At 36.1% G+C, this 25,106-nt stretch overlaps 1 protein-coding gene across 3 annotated transcripts in view; it reads right to left on the reverse strand.

The window, feature by feature from the left end:
- The window catches only part of APP (amyloid beta precursor protein), a 113,549-nt gene that overhangs the window by 16,717 nt on the left and 71,726 nt on the right, over positions 1-25,106 (reverse strand). The window contains exons 7-13 of one of the 3 annotated variants that reach the window (XM_058186746.1): positions 19,664-19,831; positions 13,142-13,275; positions 11,420-11,494; positions 9,166-9,324; positions 5,693-5,821; positions 4,159-4,258; positions 3,263-3,481 (exon numbers count right to left, since the gene is read on the reverse strand). In XM_058186746.1, the coding sequence (XP_058042729.1) occupies positions 3,263-3,481; positions 4,159-4,258; positions 5,693-5,821; positions 9,166-9,324; positions 11,420-11,494; positions 13,142-13,275; positions 19,664-19,831 (984 nt within the window). The remainder of the gene's footprint in view (positions 1-3,262; positions 3,482-4,158; positions 4,259-5,692; positions 5,822-9,165; positions 9,325-11,419; positions 11,495-13,141; positions 13,276-19,663; positions 19,832-25,106) is intronic. The other 2 variants (XM_058186748.1, XM_058186747.1) reach the window with 2 other exon arrangements.

Below are 25,106 nucleotides of genomic sequence, written 5' to 3' on the forward strand. Positions count from 1 at the left end.
GGTTTACATCCATTTATTTATAACATTTCTATATTGCTAATCTGATTAGCTTTCTGATTATTTTAAATCTATAAAATTACACCTCTTAAAAAAAATGGCATCAGAATGATCTCTATTCCCTTCTATATCCTTCAGGAGCCCGAAATGCTACCTAAGTGGTGTGTTTTGCTCTGGAAAACTATAAGCAAGGATGCCATCTGGATCTCCATAGATAAGATTTACGTAAAATAGATGACCATAATTTGAAAAGTAACATATTGTAGCCTTCTCTAATCTCATGAGAGGGGACTCATACTGTTTTCTCGGCCAAATAATCTGGAAGTGAGTCTATCTGAAGCAGGTGCTCCCATAGATACTGAGGCACCATGCCAGGAAGGGCTTTATAGATTATGTTACCCTGGTGGCTCTCGTACCCTGTAAACAGGCTGCTGTATTCTTTGCCACCTGCAGCTTCAAGAGAGCCTTCAAAGGAACATTCGTATAAAGAACATTTCAGAGGTAAATCCATGAAATGATGAGGATCGTCTAAACTAGTAAGGAAATTGGCAGTTATCAAAATTGTGAGCAAATGCAGCTTTTCCAATTTTCACAAAAATTAGAAAGTAAAAGAGTAACTGGAATTCTTGCACTATAATCTTAATTTTTCTAGTAAGTACACTAATCAGGACCTTAAGGTATGTTCCTTGGATTGTTTTCTGCTAGGATGTTGAAGGACCAAATGCATCTATAGAGCACTGCACACCAGAACAACTAGACACAAGAACAGTTTTTTCCCAAAGGCCATCACTCTGCTAAACAAATAATTCCCTCAACACTGTCAAACTATTTACTAAATTTGCACTACTATTAATCTTCTCATCGTTCCCATCACCAATCTCTTTCCACTTATGACTGTATGACTGTAACTTTGTTGCTATCAAGGGTTAAATTGCAACCCACGACCATCATTTGTGTTGTAAATGTACCTTTGATGAAGGTATTTTTTTTCTTTTTCTTTTATGTACACTGAGAGCATATGCACCAAAACAAATTCCTTGTGTGTCCAATCACACTTGGCCAATAAATTCTATTCTATTCTATTCTATTCTATTCTATTCTATTCTATTCTATTCTATTCTATTCTATTCTATTCTATTCTATCTAGGAGGATCCCCAAAACATGGCTCTATATCTAGGAAAGTTGTCTTATCCAGCATATCACATGATATCACATCTCAAGTTAAGTAAATTACCTCTGAGATATACCTAATTCAAACCAAGTAGATTATTCAGTCAGTATCTTCATGTAACGTTACATACACAGGAGAGAAAGAGGATCCTGCAGCACTACAAGTTGGTTAGTGCTGGACAGCCACATATCAATAGCTTTTAAGTAGTGGTCAAAGCCTGTCCCATGTACTACCATTAACTGGTATGTTCAGACAGGAAGGAGAGAAATACTATAATATATTGCCCACAAATTCCAATGTTTAACATGTAATCCAGAAGGATTTCACAGTAGATGGTATCAAAGGAACTGAAGAGATCTAAAAGGACCAGAGGACTGTACTACCCTTATCCATATTCTAATGCAAGCCATCCAGGAGGGAAATCAAGGTGGCTTCTGTCCATTCTCAGTTATGAATCGTGACTTCAATTCTAAATAAACCATTACCTATAGGGTGAACCATTACCTTTAGGGTGATCTGGTGCTTCGCTAGTCTTTAAACAACTTTTTTTAAAAAAAAGTTGGGAGTCACATTGTTATTATTAAGAATTGCTAATTTTAGGAAGGGGATGAATGACCATAAATTTCAAGGCAGCAGGCATAATGCCTTTCATAAGAGAAGTATTAACAACTTCTTGGATCCAACTGCTCATCTCTTTGTAGTTTCCTGAAAAAGCTAGACCAGGCACAAGTTATAGCACATACGTGACTACCTATTTCCTTGCATTCACAAGCCAAAGTTAAATCTCAGGTAACCATTTGTGGTTGTAAAATCCTTACAATCGCCTCTATTTCCACCAATACAGAGCAGATTTAAGTTAGTTTATGTGCCAAATGTTTCTCCAAGAGTTTATGGCACCTTTGGGAAAATCTTATCTCCCAACCCCAAAATGAGAGCATGCCACCAAAATAGGCCACAGAGACATAATGGATACCGTAAGGGTGTAAATGTACACGTGCTTCAACAACTTTAAGTCTCTGATTTATATATTGTGACTCATCAATAATGACTTTCCTACTTTTATTTAAGTTTAAATCACAAGTGAGGCTATGGTGGATGAGAAAGATGGAAGACATATTGCAGCTCATTTAGACAGCATCATAGTATTGTATAGCTACTGAGATTTCATTTTCAGCTTATTTGAGATAGTCTAAGCTTGTTACATTTCCTTATTACCAGCTATGAATGGAGATCAAATTCTACAACGTGGCCAACAATAACCTCTAAGATGCTGGAAAGAAAAAACATTGGGAAGATTGGGGTGAGGATGTCATGTTGAGACAGTGACAATGGCTGAGAAGTGGATAAGGGGAGAGAAAGATGTGGGGGGCCCAATGTGCTGTGCTAGGCGCTGTCAAAGGGAAGAGAGGAAGAGGGGGTGATGTGCTTTTCCTTCCTCTCAGCTATCATGGATGTCTTTGACTTTTCTTATACACTTCATTCCTGCTGCTCCTTAGAGACATTTCTGCCTGGAATAGTCTAGTTTTGCTCCACAGACAGTCCAAAAGAGCCACATTTTGCCCATGGACCAAAATAATTAAAACTTATATGGTTTGGTTTGAGCACAGACCACGCAAAAAACAGCTATTTCATTAACAGAATGGTCCAAGCATGGAATATTTTGCATATCTCTAATTAGTAGCATTTTTGAATATGCCAATTAATATTAATTATTAATTATTCCTTTAAATTTCACTTTCATTAAGTCTCCAAGTTAGTAATACTCATTAAGAACTCTGAGCACTTCTCTTAATCAGGTTTTATTATTTCAAGTTATAACCATTTCTGAGTTTCTTGGCATTAATACCCTAAAGGCATCTCACTTCAATTTTTACTGATTCTTAGTCCAATGGAGTACATGAATGTCATCCCTGAAATTTCTCATGCATATCAATATGTATATCCCATAAATAAAGTGATCAAATTGTTCTGACATACCTTCCACTACTCAGAATGATTAAAAAAAACCTTGCTCAAGTCAGAGAGATCAAGTCTTTCTCATAATGAATCTTATAATAAGCACACTATCTCCATCCAAGCTCTTATTACATTACCTTCATTTTCAGTATTTGCTGGGACTGAATCAACTGCAAAGGGATGCCAAGGCTGAAGATCGTCTAGGCTGAATTCTCCATCTACTGGGAGATGTTCAACTGTTTTAGTCTCTGTCAATGAAGGCATGAGGGCATCATTTCCATAGCTGATCCTGGGTTCACTTATCATATTAGCCAAGACATCATCAGAGTAGTTTTGCTCTTTCTGAAGTAATTCATCTGAAGAAAGACAAAAAAATAAATAAAAATAAATATTTTACACCATTACCCTAGTAATTTACATTGTTACAACATTACACTATACTTCTTTTAAACAATCCACCTGAAGGCAAGACAAGAAGCAATGGATGGAAATTAATCAAGGAGAGAAGCAATCTAGAACTAAGGAAAATTTTCCTGACAGTTAGAACAATTAATCAGTGGAACATTTTTTAAGAAGAGATTGGACAACCTTTTGTATGAAATGGTATATGGTTTCCTGGCCGAGCAGAGGGTTGGACTAGAAGACCTCCAAGGTCCTTTCCTCCTCTCCTCTCCTCTCCTCTCCTCTCCTCTCCCCTCCCCTCCCTTCCATTTCATTGAAAAGCACATACAATTCCAGCAACATTGATAAAAGCAAACATATTCTTCTGAGCAATACATTTTATTTGCTTTTTTCTGATTTGTTGCATGAAGAACATGGAGAAATTCAATTTCTTATTAACATATAGTGGCTTTTCTCATCCTATTACTAGTCATGTGGTAATTCAACACCACTTCAGTTCTATGTTTATTTCAGACTGTATGAGAAACCATTATCTTCTTTAATACCGTGTATGTTACAATTTCTTTTCTCCCAAATTATTGAAAATTATTGCTAAAATAAAAATTTTAAACTAAAATGAGATTGTACTTACCAACTTCATCCTGAATCTCTTCAGCAACTGCCGGCACATTGTAAAGAAGAGAAAGAGACTGGTTCATACGTTCATATGTCACACGTAGATGTGTCATAACCTACAGAAATAAAATTACAACAACACTTACAAACTTCTTGAAGTTATAGCTGAGAATTTATAAAAGGATCAGTAAGAAATTCACTGATGTTATCCAAACCTTGAAAGGGTAAACTGCTATTGTGTTAATTTTATTTACAGGAAGGGCATGCTACTTTATTTTTTCTTAGGAAACATTTAGTAAGGAAGGTAACAGAACTATACGACAATATGAGGAGTTCTCCATCAGGGGCTTTTCTGAACAATTGGAAGAGGTAAAGCAATTTGTTGTATTCACAATACCTACTAATGCCTGAAAAGAGTTCATTCATACTAGTGTTTCAAATCTACAAAAGCAGTAATATTTAAGTGTTCTGACTGAGGATTGATAAACTGCATGCTAAGTACATGCTAAAGTCAATGAGTTCCTCACCCTGACATCTATTCTTGCTTCTGACTGAGTTTCACCCAGGGATATTACTGCTTTAGTATGTACAAGGCTCAAAGGGTAAAAGATTTTTTTATAGCCAGTACAAGAATCCCTAAAATGACCAAAATATCATTACTTTGAACTGTCATATGTCTTATGCTGTCCTTCAGGGAAATGCCACAATGACCAAGGAAGCACTTTCTGAACAATTTACTTTGAATCCAAACATTAGAATATAGAAAATCTCCAATGAAAAGCATCTGGTCATGCACAAATTGTAACAGGAGGATTTTGACAGGAAGCAGTTTACAGCTAATCTGACTGATAACATTCTACATTTCTTACTCTGACTCTGTTGCCGGTGTCTGCAACTGGTAATACCAAGTGTCAGAGTTAGGGTTAGTGAGGATTTTCAGTCATAAAGCCCTTTAAGATGACAGAAAAGATATTAAAAAGTAACCATTTGCTGATATTCCACATATTGGGAGGGAGGGAGGGAGGGAGGGAGGGAGAGAGAGAGATGTCCACAGGAAAATTTGAAACTTCAAAAATTCTACAAATATGCTTCGCAAAGCAATATATTAATACCTTAAGTAAAACAGGCAAATTACACAGCTTTTTAAATAGGAAACTATCATCATCAGTAATGGCTGACCATCAAAGTAGTAACTGCTATGTTTGGATGACCAATAATTTACTGTATAAGCATAACCATGTATCAAGAATAGTTTCCATATAATAGAGGAATAAATGGAAAATAGACATAAATGAATTTAGATCAAGAAGGAGAGTTTGATAAAAAATGCAGCCTAAGCAGAAATCCAAATTTTATTATTAAAAATACTACAGTGGATGCAACAAAAATGTTTAAAGTGTGACAGCTTTAGTTTCTCTAAAATATTAAATATAAAGAGAAACAATATTGGAACTTGCAGCCTTTTTAATCTTTGCTTTCTATTCAACCTTTTTATGCTGACATTCACACAATATTAAAATAAGAACTTCTATAATTTTCTATCCTATTACCTGAGATCTGATCTGTGCTGCTTTCTTAGGGTCCACCATACGCACATGTTCAAAATGTTTCAGTGTATGCTGTCTGTCTTTCTGCTCTGCACGCACATACTTCTTCAGCATATTAAATACATGTCGAGGCTATAGAGATAAAAGTCACCACATAAATCACTTATGAAGTTGACAGTCCCATGAAATGTGTCTGTCCCTTGTATATAGCCTTTAAAAGACTAATAAGCCTTACATTCTGTGAAATAAAGCAGTGTACTTCTGTTATTAGGACTGTTCATTTCCCAAAGTATAGTAATATGAAAAAAAATAGTATAGAGGACAATGTTAGTTTTTAAGTACTGGCCACTCAGGAGGTGACACGAGGCTGGCTCCAGGGCATTATTAGTGCTTCTTTGATGGAGGGAGTCTTCCCAGCTGCCTTGAAAGAGGCAGTGGTGAGACCCCTCCTTAAGAAGCCTTCCCTGGACCCGGCTATTTTGGCTAATTATCATCTGGTCTCCAACCTTCGCTTCGTTGTGAAGGTTGTTGAGAGTGTGGTGGCATGACAGCTTCCCCAGTACCTGGAGGAAACTGTCTATCTAGACCCGTGCCTGTCCGGCTTCAGGTCTGGGTATAGCACGGAGACGGCTTTGGTCGCGCTGGTTGATGATCTCTGGAGGGCACGGAACAGGGGTTGTTCCTCTGTCCTTGTCCTGTTGGATCTGTCAGCGGCTTTTGATACCATCGACCATGGTATCTTGCTGCGACGGTTGGGGGGTTTGGGAGTGGGGGGCACCGTTTTTCGGTGGTTCTCCTCCTACCTCTCCGTTCGCAGATGGTGTTGGCAGGGGGGCAGAGGTCGACTGCTAGGCAACTCACTTATGGGGTTCCGCAGGGGTCGATTCTCTTGCCTCTCCTGTTCAACATCTATATGAAGCCACTGGGGGAGATCATCCGTGGTTTTGGGGTGAGTTGTCAACTGTACGCTGATGACACTCAGCTGTACATTTCCACCCCGAACCACCCCAACGAAGTCGTTGATGTGATGACCCGGTGCCTCGAGGCCGTTCGGGTCTGGATGGGGACGAACAGACTCCAGCTCAACCCATCCAAGACAGAGTGGCTGTGGATACCGTCGTCCCGGCACAGTCAATTAACTCCATCTTTGACTGTGGGGGGGCGAATCGTTGGCCCCCAGGGAATCGGTGCGCAATTTAGGCGTTCTCCTGGATGCGTGGCTGTCTTTAGAAAACCACCTGACGGCCGTCGCTAGGGGAGCTTTTTATCAGGTTCGCCTGATCCGCCAATTGCGCCCTTTCCTGGATCGGGACTCGTTATATACAGTCACTCATGCACTCGTTACTTCCCGTCTGGATTACTGCAACGCTCTCTACATGGGGCTCCCCTTGAAGAGCACCAGGAGGCTCCAACTGGTACAGAATGCGGCTGCGCAGGGGATTGAGGGAGCTTCCCGTAGCTCCCATGTAACACCTCTCCTGCGCAGGCTGCACTGGTTGCCGGTGGTCTTCCGGGTGCGATTCAAGGTTCTGGTTATCACCTTTAAAGCGCTCCATGGCATGGGACCGGGATATTTACGGGACCGCCTACTGCCGTCGGTAACCTCCCATCGACCTGTGCGCTCCCACAGAGAGGGCCTCCTCAGGGTGCCGTTGGCCAGACAATGTCGGCTGGCGACCCCCGGGGGAGAGCGTTCTCTGTGGGAGCTCCGGCCCTGTGGAATGAACTACCCATTGGGCTATGACTTCTCCCTGATCTTCGGACCTTTAAGCGCGAGCTCAAAATCTTCTTTTTTCATCAAGCAGGGCTGGCCTGATACAATTTTAAATTGAATGTTTTAATGGGATTTTAAGGGGATTAATTTTATTTATAACTTTTATTTAAAATTTTTAAACTTTCAGCATATTGAATTAGATTTTTAATGGTTATTGTATTTTAAACTGTTTTGATATTCATGTTTTATTTTTGCTGTACACCGCCCTGAGTCTTCGGAGAAGGGCGGCATAAAAATATAAATAATAAATAAATAAATAATAAATAAGTGTGTATGTCAACGTTCCAGAAAACCTGCCTAGTCTGGCTTCCACAGCTGACAGTGTATTTCAATGTATAACCTGCCTTCAAAGTTCCAAGTCATATCCATTTTAGAGAAATACTCACTTACAAAGATAATGTTTCCATTAAATCCAAATACCCATATAATCCAAATTTACATCAAGTGCATTAATTTAATTCATTAAAGATGAAATATATTTTAATAGTGTCAACAAAACCAAGATGAATTATTTTGCAGTCTGTAAAGGCATTATCATAATTGCACTTTTCATATTTTTCAGTATAAAAGCAGCCAAGACAAAAATGTGTTAAGCTAGTCAGAAGAGGTAGTAAGTACAGCTTAACACAAATGCCATACTTAACAACCTTTAAATGCAAAAAACATGTCATTTCTAATAAATACCTGATGTAGAAATATATTGGATTAAAAAAAATACAGTAGGTCGGAAAAATTGAAACTTCTGCAGTCTTCTAAAGCAGCAGTCCCCAACCTTTACAGCTTGGCACCCTGGCAGAGGGAGGGGAATCGGCCTAGGCAAGTGGTGGGCATGCACGTGCGTGCACATGCACACCAGCCCACTGCTTGGGCAATTTGCATTGTGTGCCGGCCCACTACTCATGCAATTTGAACTTGTGTGCGCCAGCCTGCCACTCACACAAGTTGAGCTGTGCATGTATGCCAGCCCACCACTCGTGTAAGTCAAGCTGCGCCAGCCTGCTGCTCGTAAAAGTCAAAATGCATGCGTGCAAGCCAGCTCTTCACACGGCCAGGTTCCAAACAGGCCACGGCCTGGTAGCAAGACACAGCCTGGCGGTTAGGGACCCTTGTTCTAAAGATACAATACATTAACAAATCAACCATACTTTAAAAATTGTTACTTTGTTAAATCACACATTCAGTTAAAAACTCCTAACATCAATTTTTTCTTCTGCAAAGCCTCTCATTTACTTCTTAAATTAACAAACCTATTATTCATTTATTATACTTATTTAGGGATTTACGATCAATACCATATCAGTCTGTTGCTATAAATGTCCCACTAACATAATTTCTATTATCAGTAACTTCCATATTTAAGATTTTATTATTTCTCCAATACACTTACATTTGATATTGCCCAATTTGATACCATTAATAAATATGACATGCTATATAATATGAAATATATTATTGTGCATGGATAAGAGATATTTCAGAATTTGTTAACATCCAGGACATTATAATCAATGACAAATTTTAAAATTGTATTTAAAGGACAATGAGTTTAAAAAGACAAATAGTTTACTTTAACCAGAATAAAGTAATTTAAATTCCAGTGTATATTACTTTGAGATAAATGGATCCATAGGTCCATGCACTCTTGCTTGTGAATTAATTCCTAGTTACAATCATATAATTTATGACTATTTGAATCCCTTACTTTAGGGGGCACAGCTTGTAGAGCTGTAATATAGTTTTCCAAAGCAACACGGCGACGGTCATTGAGCATGGCTTCAACTCGGGCCATGTGAGTCTCTACTAGCTGCTGTCTCTCATTTGCAGCTTCTTGTTCCAAGGATTCCACCTTCTCTTGGAAATGCTATTGAGGGGGGAAAAAAGTATTACAGCAAAAGTAATCGTAATAATATGAACAGCAATAAATTTGAAACATAAAGTAAACTTTCTGAAAACGAATCGTATTGTCTTCACTGGGATCTTCACTGGGATCTTCTGGAATTTTCTGAATTTTTATTGTTTATGACCAATCTTTCCAATATGGTTAGATGTCTCTCCTGATTCTGAAAATTGTAGCAAAAAGTGAGTATCCAGTGATGATCCAAGTTTTAATGTTCAACAAAATATGATCATATATACATAAAGAAAAAACTCAACTTTTAATGTAATTGATAAAATTACACTACTATTTTTTCCAAAAACAGAGGTTATACAACATATCACATATTCCAATAATATGCTGCTGAGATCAGCAAGCCATCCCATCTTTGCAAAACTGAAAGCACGCATGAAAAAGTATGTGTGTATTTCTGTCCCAATTACATCTCTCTTCTCATGTCTCCAAATAAACTTCAGGCATATTCCCGGGGGGGGAGGCGGACAGACTGTGATACTAACTATAGTCCAACGATTTATATTTTCTCTGTATTCCATGGAGTTCAAAGCATAAGCACGTAAGGTGAGGATTATGATTATTTTCTCCTGCATATCCTATGGTACATAAGGCTGGACTATATGATTTGCTCAAAGTCATTAAGTAAATTTAAGGTCTTGGGGATAGGGGAGTATATATTCTATTCTTTAAGAGGAATTGGCTGTTCTCTTCATAAATTGAGAAGAATCATCTATCTGCTTTCTGTACATAATTTAAATTAAACTGCATCAAATTTTACCCACTTGTTGGAAAAAATAGTTTATTCAGTAGCTTAATTGTTTTAGAAATAAAATTATTACTGATTTTAATAACAAGGATCAATAATAACAAAAAGAATGTGTTTATTTCATTCTATTATTCAAAAAGCTACTACTATACTATTAAAACTATATGCATAAAAAGAATACTAATAGAAACTAAAATATAAACATTTAAATGTTAAATGTTAAAATTATAAATCTAGATAATTACATGTAATGAAATGGACTTTTTTTAATATAATGGTATAGGCCAGAGGTGCCCAACCCCTGGGCTGTAGCCCATGACTGGGCACTGAGCTATTTGGAACAGGGCCATGGAAGTGGCAGGCAAGTGCATGGCCTCGATTTACAACCACAGTTGAGACCAAAATTTCTGTTGTTAAGCGAGACATTTGTTAAGTTAGCCTTGCCCCATTTTACGACCCTGCTTGCCACAGTTGTTAAGCGAATCACTGCAGTTATTAAATTAGTAACACGGTTGTTAAGAGAATCAGGCTTCCCCATTGACATCAGAATTTTGCAAAACATGATCACATGACCCTGGGACACCATAAGCGTCATAAATATGAACCAGTTGCCAAACCTCTAAATGTAAATCACGTGACCATGGGGATGCTGCAACGGTAATAAGTGTGAAAAATGATGACTTTTTTCAGTGCCATTGTAACTTCAAACAGTCACTAAATGAACTGTTGTAAGTCGAGGACTACCTTATAGGCCCTTATAATATACAACCTATTCTGTGAAGGAAAGCTTTCCAGATGCATATTCAGTCTAGCTTTTCTCTTACAAACCCTGTGCCATCAAGGTATATTAGTGTTATACTGTAACATACCTGAAGATTAGCGATCACAACTCCTTCCCCCATCCAGGAGCAGCCACACACCTGCCTGCTGAGAAGGGAAGGGAAGGGAAGGGGAAGAGAACGAAGGGAGATTTTCCATGCTCCTACCATTCTCACAAGGAAATTCAATGAGAAAAGTCAGGCAGGAAAAGTCACTACTGCTCCCTCTTCTTTTACCTGCCCATGGTTACTCTGTGTCTCTGTTTAGATAAGGAAATATCTCTAAAATGATGACCCAATGGGGAATGAATTATGTAAGGGTTATTAAGCGTATGTAAACACACAATGTACGCAATCTATTATAATAAGCTGGACAAAATAAATACAAATAGTAATGTTGTTAAGTGTTACACAAAACTCAATCATACCACAGTCTTATTTTTTTTATTATACAATCCTAAATTAGCATTTTCTTTTTTACCTGAATCACAGCCTTTTTATCAGCTTTCGGCAAATTTTTTGCTTGATGTTCTGCCTCTTCCCATTCCCTCATGACCTGTGCAAATAAAACAGAAAATGAACAAATATTGTTCTATGTAAAATGGTTTCAAACGTTTACTGCTTAGAAGTCTCCCCCCCCCCTCCAATTGTAGTATGGAGTGAGTCCTAAAAGCTGAATAGTGAAAATTATTCACATTCCAAAGAGGCACTCATTGTTCATTCTAGGGACAGCCGAGGTTTGCCATTAACCTCAAGCCAGAAAGTAAAGACAATTCAGAGTTAACAATAATTGTATACATACATAGACTGGAAGGCAAAGACTAAAATCATAAATACTTTACAGTACTAATCACTACAAAATTATGCAAATTATTAGATTATGAATATGCTGATTAGTTAAATATATATAAAATGTATTTCCTCGCTGTCAAGAGATAATGTATTGTATGTTTGAGAAAGTATTTATGCACAAGACATTTCCAGTGCTTTTCTGAAGGTCTTATTTAAAACTGTACAGCAAGGCTGGACAAACCTTAGGCTTACAGGATGTGCATGTGCTCTCAGTTAAAATACTGAAATCAACCAACCAGTCAACTGAAAAATACATAGAATGTCAATTGATTTTTAAAATTAAGAAATGTGTTTCCTCACCACAGGGACTTATCTGTATCAGAACCAAATTCACAAGTTCTTTGCTTGAAAAAATACTTTGTTTTCCCCTGTGTTTATTCAAACGGGTCACTGTATATATCATGTTTACATATTTTAAACCAATAATCCAGTTTACAAGCGAACGTATCTGTTCAATCCACATAAAAAAAAAACACCATTTACTATAAAAAATAATTTAAAGCTAAGTATTTGTGTACCTTCACCCAACAAAAAAGAAGAAAATCAGAAAAAGATACTTTACTTCTGATATATACTTTTTTATATCCCTAGCATACATCACAGCGGAAGAAAATATGGATCTTTTTCCTGTTTTGTCTTACAATCAGTTTCATACATAACTTGATTACATTCACTTATTTAGGCTATTTCATGCTTCCCCCACCTTGCTGAATGGATTAGAGACATTGATATATGGTTGACAGTTACCTCGGAAAATTTATATACCCATTTTATAAACAAAAGGATATTGTTATCAGCCAGTTACAATGACGGGCAGGGGGAGGACTTTTTGGACACGAGATTTTAACATCAGTGGCCAGCAAAAAAAAAAAAAAAAAACAGAAAAAAAACAAGAGATGAGAATATAATATGTGAAATGCTTTATCATAGCTCATCATTTATCATATAGAAAGTTCTATAAAAAGTGCAAATCTTTAGCAGGCCAGCTTCTCTTTGAAAGTTATGAATGTTCACTCTAAAGCTGAATTAAAACTACACAGATTATATTTTGAATATGTAAGCATTGGGGGGGAAGGGGGAAGTTTGACGCACCATACCCTCAACTTATTAAATCAAATTGAATGCTTCTTTAAATTCAAGAAGAGTGCACTATTGCATGAATAGGCTTGCAGATTTTTTAAAAGACTTGTGGTGTGGGGGAGTAAGCAACTGGAGGAACAAAAATGAGAGGATAAATTAAATAATCAGAGAAATTCATTAAGGTTTAGGAAACGGGAACACTTGATTATAGTGGATAGCTACATCAAGTTTGCATTACAAAAACCAATTAATAGATCCATCTGCAATTTACCTGAGACATTCTTTCACGATGCTTCGCTTCTAGTCTCTCTTTTGCTTTTTGGAAATGGGAATGTTCATTCTCATCACCAGGTGTTTCCAGGTACTTGTCAACAGCATCCGGAGTGCTGGCAGCTGTGGTAGGTACTAGAAAAAGGAATTTACAAAAGAAAGCAAAGATTTCTTTTAAAAGGAATTATGAAGTCTTACATTGTAAGCAACCAGCTAGTAGAGGAACAAATACAGAAATAATGTATTTCAAGAAAATATGTCTGCATTTCAGAGAAGCTGCATATAAACACAACAGGAAAGCATGAAAGTTTCAGGTTATTTCAAAAGAAGCAATGAGAGGAAACTAGGATTTTAAAACATTTTTTTTTTAATTTGGGAAAGCAAACAAGTATATAATTACATATGCAGATTTAATTCCCAGGCAAGTTTGACTTGTACCCTGTTCCTACACACGACACATTTTAAAAACCCACTTTATGACTACACTCAAACATTAATTTATTATTAGCTACAACTAACAAGACAGGAGGTAGGAATAGCATATGAGACAAAGACAGGGAAAGAACACTAAACTTGATCTATGCAGCTCTCCAAAGCTTTGATTGCCAAAAAAATCTCACAAACATATGGTAATAGCATATGTTAAAAATTCATCATTGTCCAAACACAAGCTTTCCTGCTAATTATTACAGGCTTCTTTAGCTTTGCCTTTAATTTGGAAACTGAAGAATTATTACACAGGAAGCTGTCATAAACCAAGACAATTTATCTGTTCATCTAGGCCAGAATTATTTTGACTCTCAATGGCTTTTCAGGTTCTCAACTGAAGTCACCCATATAATCAATAACATGATTTTTTTTATCCCATGATTGAAATAAAGCAAATCTTCCACTATTCAGTTGGTCTTTCCACATTTAAAAACCACAAATTAACAGCAGATTTAATGAAGTGAAATGTGCAGATACAGAGAAATATACTCAGAATTCTTGTCATTCATTTTATTCTCCTTATTTATTCAAAATTTGTATGAATATTGAATCAAATCTTCAACTGTAAAGCATACTTTCTTTTGTAGAATTTCATTTTTTTACAAGTGACATCTAGACAACTTCTGAAAATTAAAACATAAAAATAGAGAACATTGGATATCTTCTTGTAACCAAGCTTAACCTTTTAATGTCCAGGTAGACTTTGTTTAGCAAACACAATTGGGACGAACAGCTCTTGTCACTAAGTAATACAGTTGCTACATGAAACATTACATGACTGCAACAGACTGACAATGTCATTTCCCATTTAATCATTTAAAAAGTCACTAAGGGTCATTATGTGTGACATCACATGACCATGACTTGCAATTTTACTGTTAGCTTCTTCTTTGACTCTGCTTCTCAAACGCTAACTCTGAGGTTTGCAAATGGTGATCATATGACCATGGGACTTTGTGACAATCAAACACCTGCCAGCTATGAAATGACAAAATTCTGATCACATGACCATTGGGATTTGCCATGATCATAAATGCAAGAACTGGTTATAAAGTTACTTTTTCAGTGATATAGGAAATTCAAATGGTTGCTAAACAGGCAATTGTTAAGTGAGGTTTACATGTATGCTCTTTTGTTCGTGCAAACACAAAACGGCCCATTTGGACACAATCTCACTGCTTTTAAAGTTTAAATTACAAATTTGGTAAAAAGAACTATATAGGCAAATACAAATTTTCAAGATGCTTTACCATCTGAAATTGCACTGTAACCCTAATATCTATTAACAATGCTTAAGAAAGTTCACACAAACATATTGGATCTGCCATAATTAGTGTTGATGAGGTCATTATAATATATTCAGCAAGAGTCAAAGGTTTTATTCAGTAATTCTTGGCAAAAGTGTTTTAAAAGTCTTTACTAAGAAAAGAGCTAGCCTCAATTCAGACAGTACATAGGGGAACAAATATAAATGCTAATTAATTAGTGCGATTACAAGAGCTTCAGTATTGAATTTGTGCACATCATATAAAATGAATCGTGCTGATTTGGAACCATTCAAGACCTTTCCTTAAATCTTTCAAGGAGGACAAAAACAGAGTTGAAACTCCAATTGTTTACCAAGCAAAAGCAGGAAAAAAAAAAGAAATATATTTGTCCTTGCAGTGCACTATTTAGAACTGGAATAAGATTCTTCTTCTCTAATTCCAAACTTCAGAATGCCCATCCAGTAAGATCAGGCAAAGTCGGAGCCGTTTCTGCAAGGAGGGTTTTCTGGAACACTGACAGTAGGCATGTTCCATATGCCCTCAATTAAAAAATGTCCTCTCTATGGACAAGGAAACATGCTCTCTCAGTCATGATACTTGCCCCCGAGAATAATATTCCCATACAGATCTATATAGCACCCCCCCAAATAATGTTCCCAAAGTCTTTCAAAAGCACAGCTGTTCTTACAAGCTTTACAGTAAGGTGGTTGCTAAGCCTTTATAAATTGTTTTTTATTGCAATGTTTGGTTTTTCTCTTCTGGACATCTATGATCAGTTTCTTATTTTTTGCCTTTAAAATGCCTTACATTATTATGGCTGGTCGCACAATTAGCCCGATATTTAGATTGGATTAGGCATTTTTTAATCCACCTATTGAGTCTTTCCCGAGGACTTGGGATAGGAAGATGCTATTGTTTGATGGTCTTAAAGGTATTGATACAGAATGTGAGCTTTTGCCAAGTAAAGTTACTTTAGTATTATTCTCTGTTCATAACAATATGAAGTTTATATACATCGAGATTTATTATACACACATATTCTGTAAAATAAAATCTTAATAGTCTCTATGATCAGTTACTTTAATTGTTCCTGTTTTTAAAGTGTAAGATGCACTAACTTTATTATATAGAGAGAAGTAAAAACATTTCTTAGTTCTAATTCCTATGCTATTTAAGGAACGAAGCAATGTCCCACAGTTTAGCAGAATGTCATTAGCCTAGTAACTTTCTGATTCCATAAGATTTAACACCTAAAAATGTGTTTCAAACTTTTATCTTTATATCTTTCTTAACATACTTAACGTTAATGCTGTGTGTTACTTAATAGTGAATTGTTATGGTTTGGGATCAATGCTACATTGCATCACTTTTAACAACCATCTGTCCCAGGAAACTAAAAGGAATCTTAAAAGCAGTTAAAGATTGAAATTACTGTTTTTAAGAAAAATCCTTTAAGGATCACTATTGTATTAACTGAACACACAACTCTAACATATTTACAGAAAACCAGACATGAACTTTAGGCCAGCTCAATCCTTCTATAACCTGTGATTGGTTTATATATATGAATACCAAAACATTGTACGTTAAATAAAGAAATAACAGAAATAACAGCCTGTACAGAATCTATTTTTAAGCCATCTGTCAGGCCTGGAAACCATACTATGGTAAGACAATGGCTTCTGAGTTTTTTTTATGCAGAAGAGGTTTTTCTGGAACCCTGACACTATCAATAACTGCAAGGGAAGTTTAACATATATTGCAGAATTGTACTATTTCCAAAGAGTATGACAGAAGGTATTAGAATTCTAAAGTACTTATATATTTTAAAGTTCCCTGTTCAAAATCCCATTTGTTTTCTTAAAAATAAGCCCAGCTAATTAGAAATTGTATTTTTAATGCTTGATGACTCTTCACCAGCATTATAACAAGGGGGGACGGGGGGACGGGGAACGAAGAGAAAAAGTTAACAAATTACAGTTATGATCTCATTTGAATTTTTTTAGACTGCTTGAAAAAATGTTAAATAAATTATCCAAATATCCAAGCATTTTGGACCTTTGGAAATGGAGATACAGACAGTCCTTGACTTACAACTGTTCATTTAGTGAACAAAGTTACAACGGCACTGAAAAAAGTGACTAATGATAGTTTTTCACACTTACAACTGTTGCCACTTCCCCATGGTCCCGTGATTAAAATCTGGACACTTGGCAACTGGCATGTTTATATGAGATGTCCTGGGATCATATGATCATGTTTTGCAATTTTCTGATAAGCAAAGTCAATGGGAAAGTCACACTCACTTAACAACCGTGTTAGTATCTTAACTGCAGTGATCCACTTAACAACTGTGGCAAGAATGATCATAAAATGGGACAAAATTAACTTAACAACTGTCTTGCTTAGCAGCAGAAATTTTGGACTCAATTATGGTTGTAAGTCAAGTACGACCTGTATTGGACAGAAGGAATAAACAGAGTGGACCAGCCTACTTAACAACCAGAAAAGTGGAATACACACACACACACACACACACACACACACACACACACACACACACACGGAAATAGAGAGTGAAGCTTGATGAATAATCAGAAGCAATTCTCTAGTTTTTATTTTAAAATGTAGACTAAAAAGAGATTAGTTTCACTTACTCCGGCATGAAATTCTTGACAGGTTTATCTGCAACATAATGTATCTTGAATTTTAAAAAGTAAATAAAATTTAATTTGTCAGATGTGGCTATGATATATGTTTAGTTTAGTTTGATACAGAAAACATTCTGGTTATGTTTCATTGCATTTACTTTTCTTCCAATCCAGTTTTCCTCCTTGCCAAACAGTGGTGGTAGATTTAACTGAGAAATGGCATCTGATGGAATGGACTCTAATATCAAAAAACAGCTGCAAGTTTGGTTTCCTTAATAATATTCTAATAATAAAGATTATTAAAAACGGCTCCAACATAGAATTAAGGCAAAATTTCCTGACAGTGAGAACAATTAATCAGTAGAATGGCTTGGATGCTCCATTACTTCCATTACTGGAAGTCCCAAGAAATTGGGAACTAATTGTTTAAAATGGTACAGAGCCTCCTATTCAAGCAACATATTGGACTAGAAGACCTCATGGTCCCTTCCAACACTGTTATTCTATGTTCAATCTCTGAATCACATTACCAGTCAGATCTTTCTCTGGCAACACTTAAGATGTTTTCCTTCATAAGGGAGAGGAAGATACAAGGTAACAAACGAGGTCTCACTTGCAATAAGACCAAAAACCTCTTGTATAAACTCCTTTTGAAAATAGTTATCCTGAAAAAAGAAACAGCTTTGAGAAGAGAAGAAATTTCTTCTGCTGTGCCCTGGCTTCAGAGTGCAAAACATTAAATACCAACTACCAATATCCAAAGTAAACTTCTTCCACTTAAGCAGAACTAAACATACTTAATGACTTGTAGAATGTTTTCCTAAGCATATTTTCCTCTGAAATAACTCCAACTGAATTTAATTCAATTGTGCTCCCAATATGTGCATTTCAGACTGCAGTATAAGTAGCTCAGAAGAGAACTGACACAATGTATTCGATTGTATACTTATCTTTTGTAGTGTATATGCAGCTAAAATAATCAAATGCATATGTAAATAGAATGAGTGTAAAATTAAATGAAAATATTACTGCATGAATAGGATGAACTGAGGAGAAAATGCAATAATTTCATAAAATATCATTCAACAATGAGAATTTCAGTGACCATGTAAACGAAATCATAATAAAGCTTATAATGAAAGGGACAAGGTTTGTGTCCATCTCCCCTTTTGATTTAGTCTTTTACCATTATTTGAAAGTGAAGAATAACTGCTTAGTCTTATTAGTCATAGTTTGTCATTTTATTAAACTGACAAGCTGTAGATTATCTAAATTATTAATCTTTTGAAACACTTTGTTTGACATAAGATGCATTATAATGGACCATGAAGCAATTGTATAATTGTAACGAGTCAAATCAGACAATAAATATTCTATTGCATCCCCAAATGTATCAGAATGATATGGAAACATTTCAACTCAATAGATAAATTCTATTTTACGAGAACTGAATGTACAGCAATTATGCAAATTTAGGTGTGATTTCATCTCCACAATCATCTATAACAAATAAATAAACATGTACGTGTATATATTGTATATACTGTGTATGCATATGTGTGAGTACTCAGATCAAATTTTTCTGAAATAGATTTATTTTGCGTGGACATGTAGTTTGTTGCATCACTACTATTTTACAAAACAGGACACAAACAAAATAATATAACCGGAAGCAGTTTTACAAGCTTGCAGATTGTTTCTATTTTGATCATTTACTGTGCATGCATGGAACAGTACACAGATGCATAACAGTGAGTATGTTTGTATAACAAGCTTTTAACAGAAATTTTAAATGCTAAGTTTTTCATATCCCAGTTTCCATTACTGCAGCAGCAATAATTTGTGTCTACAACATAGATGACAGAAGTCACTAATTGTCATGCCTGAATAGATAGAAAGCAAGAGAAACAGACGCACTAATGGCCAAACACATTCTACAAAGATGCGAGTAATTAGGAAAGCTGACAGAAATATGGTTAGTGATAGGCCCAATCCCAAAATCTTTTTTTTTTAAGAAAAACAAAAACAAAAATGTTTACTACAGAACAGCAGAGGCAGGGTGGCATGAGATAGAAGAGAGAAAGAAACTGCCACAGGCTGGAAAGATCCACTTACTGACGCTGCCACAGACTGCCATGCAGTATTCCTCAGTGTCAAAGTTGTTTCGGTTTCCACCACATCCGCCGTAAAAGAATGGGGCACATTTTCCTTCAGTCACATCAAAGTACCAGCGGGAGATCATTGCTCGGCAAGGACCAGTCTCAGCTTGTTCAGAGCACACTTCTAATTATAGGAGATGTGGAGGAACTACATTTAGCATGAAAGTGGAATTGTTAATTCTATTCTATATACGTAGATATGTCTCTACATATTTTCCAGGAAACAAAAAATTGGAAGTGGCTTTTCAATGAAGAAGTTTTATACCTTTATTATAGCATCAACAAAACTTAACTGCTTCAAGTTCCATTCTTTAAATTAAAATATATTGTTCTTGTTTTAGGTCAGTGCTTAAAGTCTATCAGGGAAGATCTGAACTGAAGACAATTGATTCTATGGAAAATGCTCCTGTGTCACCTTTGTTACAAAACCATCTCCCAGAATGAAAAATGCTGAGATTCAAATTCAACTACCCTGTTTTCCTGAAAACAAGACCTCCCTAGATAATAAGCCCAATCAGGCTTTTGAGCGCATGCACTAAAATAAGCCCTCCCCAAAAATAAGCCTTCCCCGAAAATATTTAAGTGCATTTGCAGCTAGTCCCCGTCATTTTCTCGGGTTAGGGTTAAGGAGACAGAGGTGGAAATCAGGTAAGATGGCAAGAGGAGCCCCGTCTTGCTCCACGCACCCCAAAATAATAAGATGTCCCCCGAAAATAAGGCCAAATACTTATTTTGGGGTTCAAAAAAATATACGACAGGGTCTTATTTTTGGGGAAACATTTACTCATTAGAGGTCAGATCAAATCAACAGTGTTCCAAACCTGTGTGGGAGGGAGAAGAAATAACCCTTTTTTAAAAAAAAGTTACACAACACACAGTCATATTTACCTTTTATTATTTTTGTTATTTTTAATTATGGCCATCTATTTCAAAATACAGGTTCTGGGTAGCCTCTACAATGCTTACCACATTTCATAGCTAGTTTTTATTTAGATTTTCAGTTTTATACTTTTTTAGATTAGAAATAATTATTCAGATCCTTTCACTCCACTCGATTTCATAATCAATCAATAATACTATTTGGATAACCTTTGCTATTTCTTCTTAATTGAAGTGGTATTTTCTATTGCCAACACTTAAGTATTCTTAAAAAGGATATTATAAACTTTGTCATGTAAACTGTTTATTCCAGTTGTTCCCACAGAATATTTGCTAACTGCAAAAGTATATATAAACATATGAATAGTGCAAAAACACATTTTCTTCAAAATGTCCCCTTTCTTTTAATTTCTTAACAAAACCATACTGCCTATTTTGAAATGAAGTATTATGGACAACCTGTATGTTTGTTAGAGCTATGGATTGGTAAGTTATATAAGAAAAAAGTAATGCTTTCTTGCCAAAAAGAAAATAAATAAAGTACTAGTTGTGGAAGTGTGCAAAACGTTCTGATTTTGAAATATTTCAAATGTTTAACATGCCAAAAATATGACCCAATGACCTTTCCTAAAAGTGGAGATAAACTTAAGTTAACATCTGAATACGGCCCTTCAGTTTCCTCTGTTTAAAAGAAATGAAAGAACAAAGAGCGCACATTAGAGCGCACATTAGGTGGAAAAGGCTGCTGATGGTTTAATATAGTTACACATTAAACTGCAGCCAGTAACTGATCTAAACTGGTCAAGGTAAATTTCATGCACACAGATATTGGAATATATTATGTGGAATAACATAAGTGAATAGTGCCATTCAGTTCAATAACGCTTATGCTACAGCTCAGAATTCAAAATTAAGTTCCCAGGCTAAATTTTATCAATAACCTTAAAAATACAAACTAAAAATTATTATAACTAAAAATATTTATATTTAAAAAATAAACAAAAACTTTTTTCAAGTTAAACTACATCTGCAAAATTACATGTTAAATTTTTAAGTATTTGAATCATACTGATGATCTTATATTTGTTCCAATCATTTCTTCCTTTTCTTTTCTTTAGTTTCTCCCACCAAATGTGTTAAGAGAAATGGCAGACAACAATGCTGGCCAGGCATCTTCAAGTGTTGTGCTGCAGTGACAGCTGCATATTAGCTCACAAGACATGACATCCTTTAGTCTCTTCTAGACACTTCATGAGCAGTTGAGAGAGTTAGCATGCCTCTTGCCTTTTTTTCTAAATTTTTTTGAGGAGTATATTAAAAAACTAAAACCAATACAACATCCTAATATAGAAATACTCTGTGTGTGTGTGTATGTGTGTGTGTGTGTGTGATGCAGAGAAAAATCAAAGCAAAAGAAAAAAAGAACTTCCCTTTTCATCCTCAGCAAATATTGTCAACATTAGTAACTTATCACTGTCTTTTAAAATATATACTCTTGCTTTCTCCTGACAAAGGGTTAAAAGAGGCAGTGCCCTTTGAAAGGGCAAAATTACCGCTTTAAAAAGTGCTCCAGAAGCGGCTGCTTTTGCCTCCACAACATTGGTTGAAGGACTCCAATCTGGACTGTTTGGGCTAACACTGCAGGATTGTTCACATTATCCACTAAAGGTATCCATCCTAGACCTGCCTCAGTTGCCACTCAAGGTTTTCTATACTGAGCAGCTATAGCAAATGAACTGCAGGAGAAGGCAGCTAAAAAGAATCTTCCCTTATATTTCTAAAACAAAAAGATGAGAGGATATACAAATTAGTGCAAAGGTCTTTTGGATATGGTGAAGAAATCAAATAGCTTGCAAGTCTTGAATAAGTTCATTTAAGCAAATCTATTCCACTTCATAGTGTATTATTAACAGATCTGTTGTCACAAGATCAAAACTGGGAAAATAAAAACAGCAGAATACAAGTCTGGGAGAAAATTATTTAGAGAGTAGAGAGTAGTATAGCATGGCCAATAAAGTAGTTCTTTAAAAACTACTCCATATTCTCAAAATAATGTCAACTATCTTTCAGTTACAAATATCCCAGCATTGGGCAGATGCTTGAGAAGATAATATATATGTAGTCTAAGACATTTATAGAATAAATTAATTTTTCATTTTTTTTCAGCCAGATTAAAACTTGCCTTTTCTTCCTAATTTCATATATTTACCAATTTCAATATGATACAGGCACGTATTAAATACATTTTAATAGCAATGTGAAATAAAAGGGTCTCTCATAAAATATTATACACACAAATGGATAAATGATTCAAGAGATGTCATGCAGAACTGCTTCATATTCATATATAAGGCTGAAATGAAAAAATAAAATTTAACAATGTAAACAAAACCAAACCACTTATTGCTTTATAAGATGTTTGACTTTTAGAAAACTAGGACACATTCCATTTCTAATAGAAATAAACATTTTCCACAAAATGGTAACACTACAAGAAATACAGAATTAAATATTATGGCTTCATGCCAAACCAAAGAGGAAAAATAAGCCCCTTTACATATTTTCAAGAACTTTCTCAAACTTTAAAAGCTTTTTGCTTCCTTAAGATATATAGTGTAACAGATTACTTTATATAATTTAAGGATCCCAAATAGTTATCTCTGCATTGCAGCACTAGCAATGAATAAAGCACATGCAATAAAGAATCTTGAGCAAGATTACTGAATCCAAGAACCATTTTCTACCTGCCATAATGTTTTACAGCTACTCGTGAATACAAAACTCCTAAAACTAAATCAATGGCTCCAGACAGATTCTAGTTTTCCCCCCAATTTTTTTAGTCATATTGACTATTGTGGAGAGGTCCTATGCCGACAAATAAATTTCATAAAATATTTGACACCTAATTCAGTGTAGGTATTTGTTTGTGTACACCAAGAGCAGCTCCCCGGCGCACACACGTGGGAGCACTGGAAACCGGAAGAACAGTTCCCTGGCATGCATGCGCCCACCAGGAAGCTGAGCTTCCAGTCACCTGGTCTTCTGGTTTCTGGAGCACATGCACGCACGAAAACCAGCTGGCCAGTGCACATGTGTGCGCTGGAAACCAGAAAAGTGGAGACCAGCATGGAAGAGCGGAGACCAACTAGAAGCTCAGTGAAGACCAGCACCCTGGAACCAGGAAGAGCAATGGATGACAGCTGGCGTGCCTGGAGGAATGGCTCTGCGTGCCACTTCCATCATGCATGCCATAGGTTTGCCATCATGGACAAAGACCCTAAAAGAAATTATTTAAATAAATATAGCATATTAGCATTTGTGAACATTTCTGAATAATTTATAGGTATTAAACCAGTTTTAAACCAGTTCTTTCTCATTTGCTCTTTAAGAAAAAACTGAATTTTAAAAGACAATGTCTTAATTTTTATTAAAATATTGCAATGAGGCTTCCCAGGACAGTAAAAAAGTCAGTAAATAAAGTAGGGGAAAAACCCTTCTTTGTATTACAAGATAGCTTAAGGTGAAGAACTAATGACACTTCAACTGTTAGAGATCTTTTATAACTGAAATGTGATTTCGAGTTTCCAGGTGAGGAATGAAGATCTATGACGTGTCTGAACGAGCAGAGATTATGATGGTGGCTAAGACCAAAAAATAGCAGTAGACCATCTCACAGAACATCTCTGAATAAAGATAAGAGATCACCCACTTAGGCTCTGGATGATTGCTCCTCACAAGGACACAGGATAGCAATTTCCTGTGGGTTTGAATGTCAGTAGATGAAGGAAAAAATCAGGCTGTCAACTGGAATAAAGCCTTTTAAAGGTCACTGGGTGTGCCAACTCATTTTCCAATCACTTTTGGAAATTACCTTAGAACTCAAAATAACCGAATTGGAAGGGGCCTTGGAAGTCTTCTGCTCCAACAAATGGCTGTCCAATCTCTTCTTGAAAACTTCCAGTGACAGAGCACCCATAATGACTGGAGGCAAATGTTTCCACTGGTTGTTTGCAGTGTCAGGAAATTTCTCCATTCTAGGTTGGATCTTTCTTTGATAATCTTCTATCTGTACTTCTTGTCCTGCCCTCAGGTGCTTTGGAGAATAGATTGACCTCCTCTTCTCTGTGGCAGCCCCTCAAATATTGGAAGACTGCTATCATGTTACCCTAGTCCTTCTCTTTGTTAGATTAGACAAATCCAGTAACTGCAACAATTCATTGTATGATTTAGCTTCCAGCCCCCTAATCATCTTTGTTCATTCTTCTCTACACTCTTTCTAGAATCTCAACATCTTTTATTTTGCAGTGACCAGAACTGAGTGCAATATTCCAAGTGTGGCCTTCCTAGTGCAGTATAGAGTAGTACTATACTTGTGATTTTGATGCTATCCCCCTGTTGATGCAGCCTAAGATTGGGTTGGCTTTTTTGGCAGCTGCAGAATAAAGCTGGCTCATATATAAGTGGTTGTCCACTAGGGCATCCAGATCTCTTTCACAATTACTGCTGATGAGCAAGGTACC

The sequence above is a fragment of the Ahaetulla prasina genome, chromosome 5, assembly GCF_028640845.1.
Source record: "Ahaetulla prasina isolate Xishuangbanna chromosome 5, ASM2864084v1, whole genome shotgun sequence".
NCBI classification, from domain to species: domain Eukaryota; kingdom Metazoa; phylum Chordata; class Lepidosauria; order Squamata; family Colubridae; genus Ahaetulla; species Ahaetulla prasina.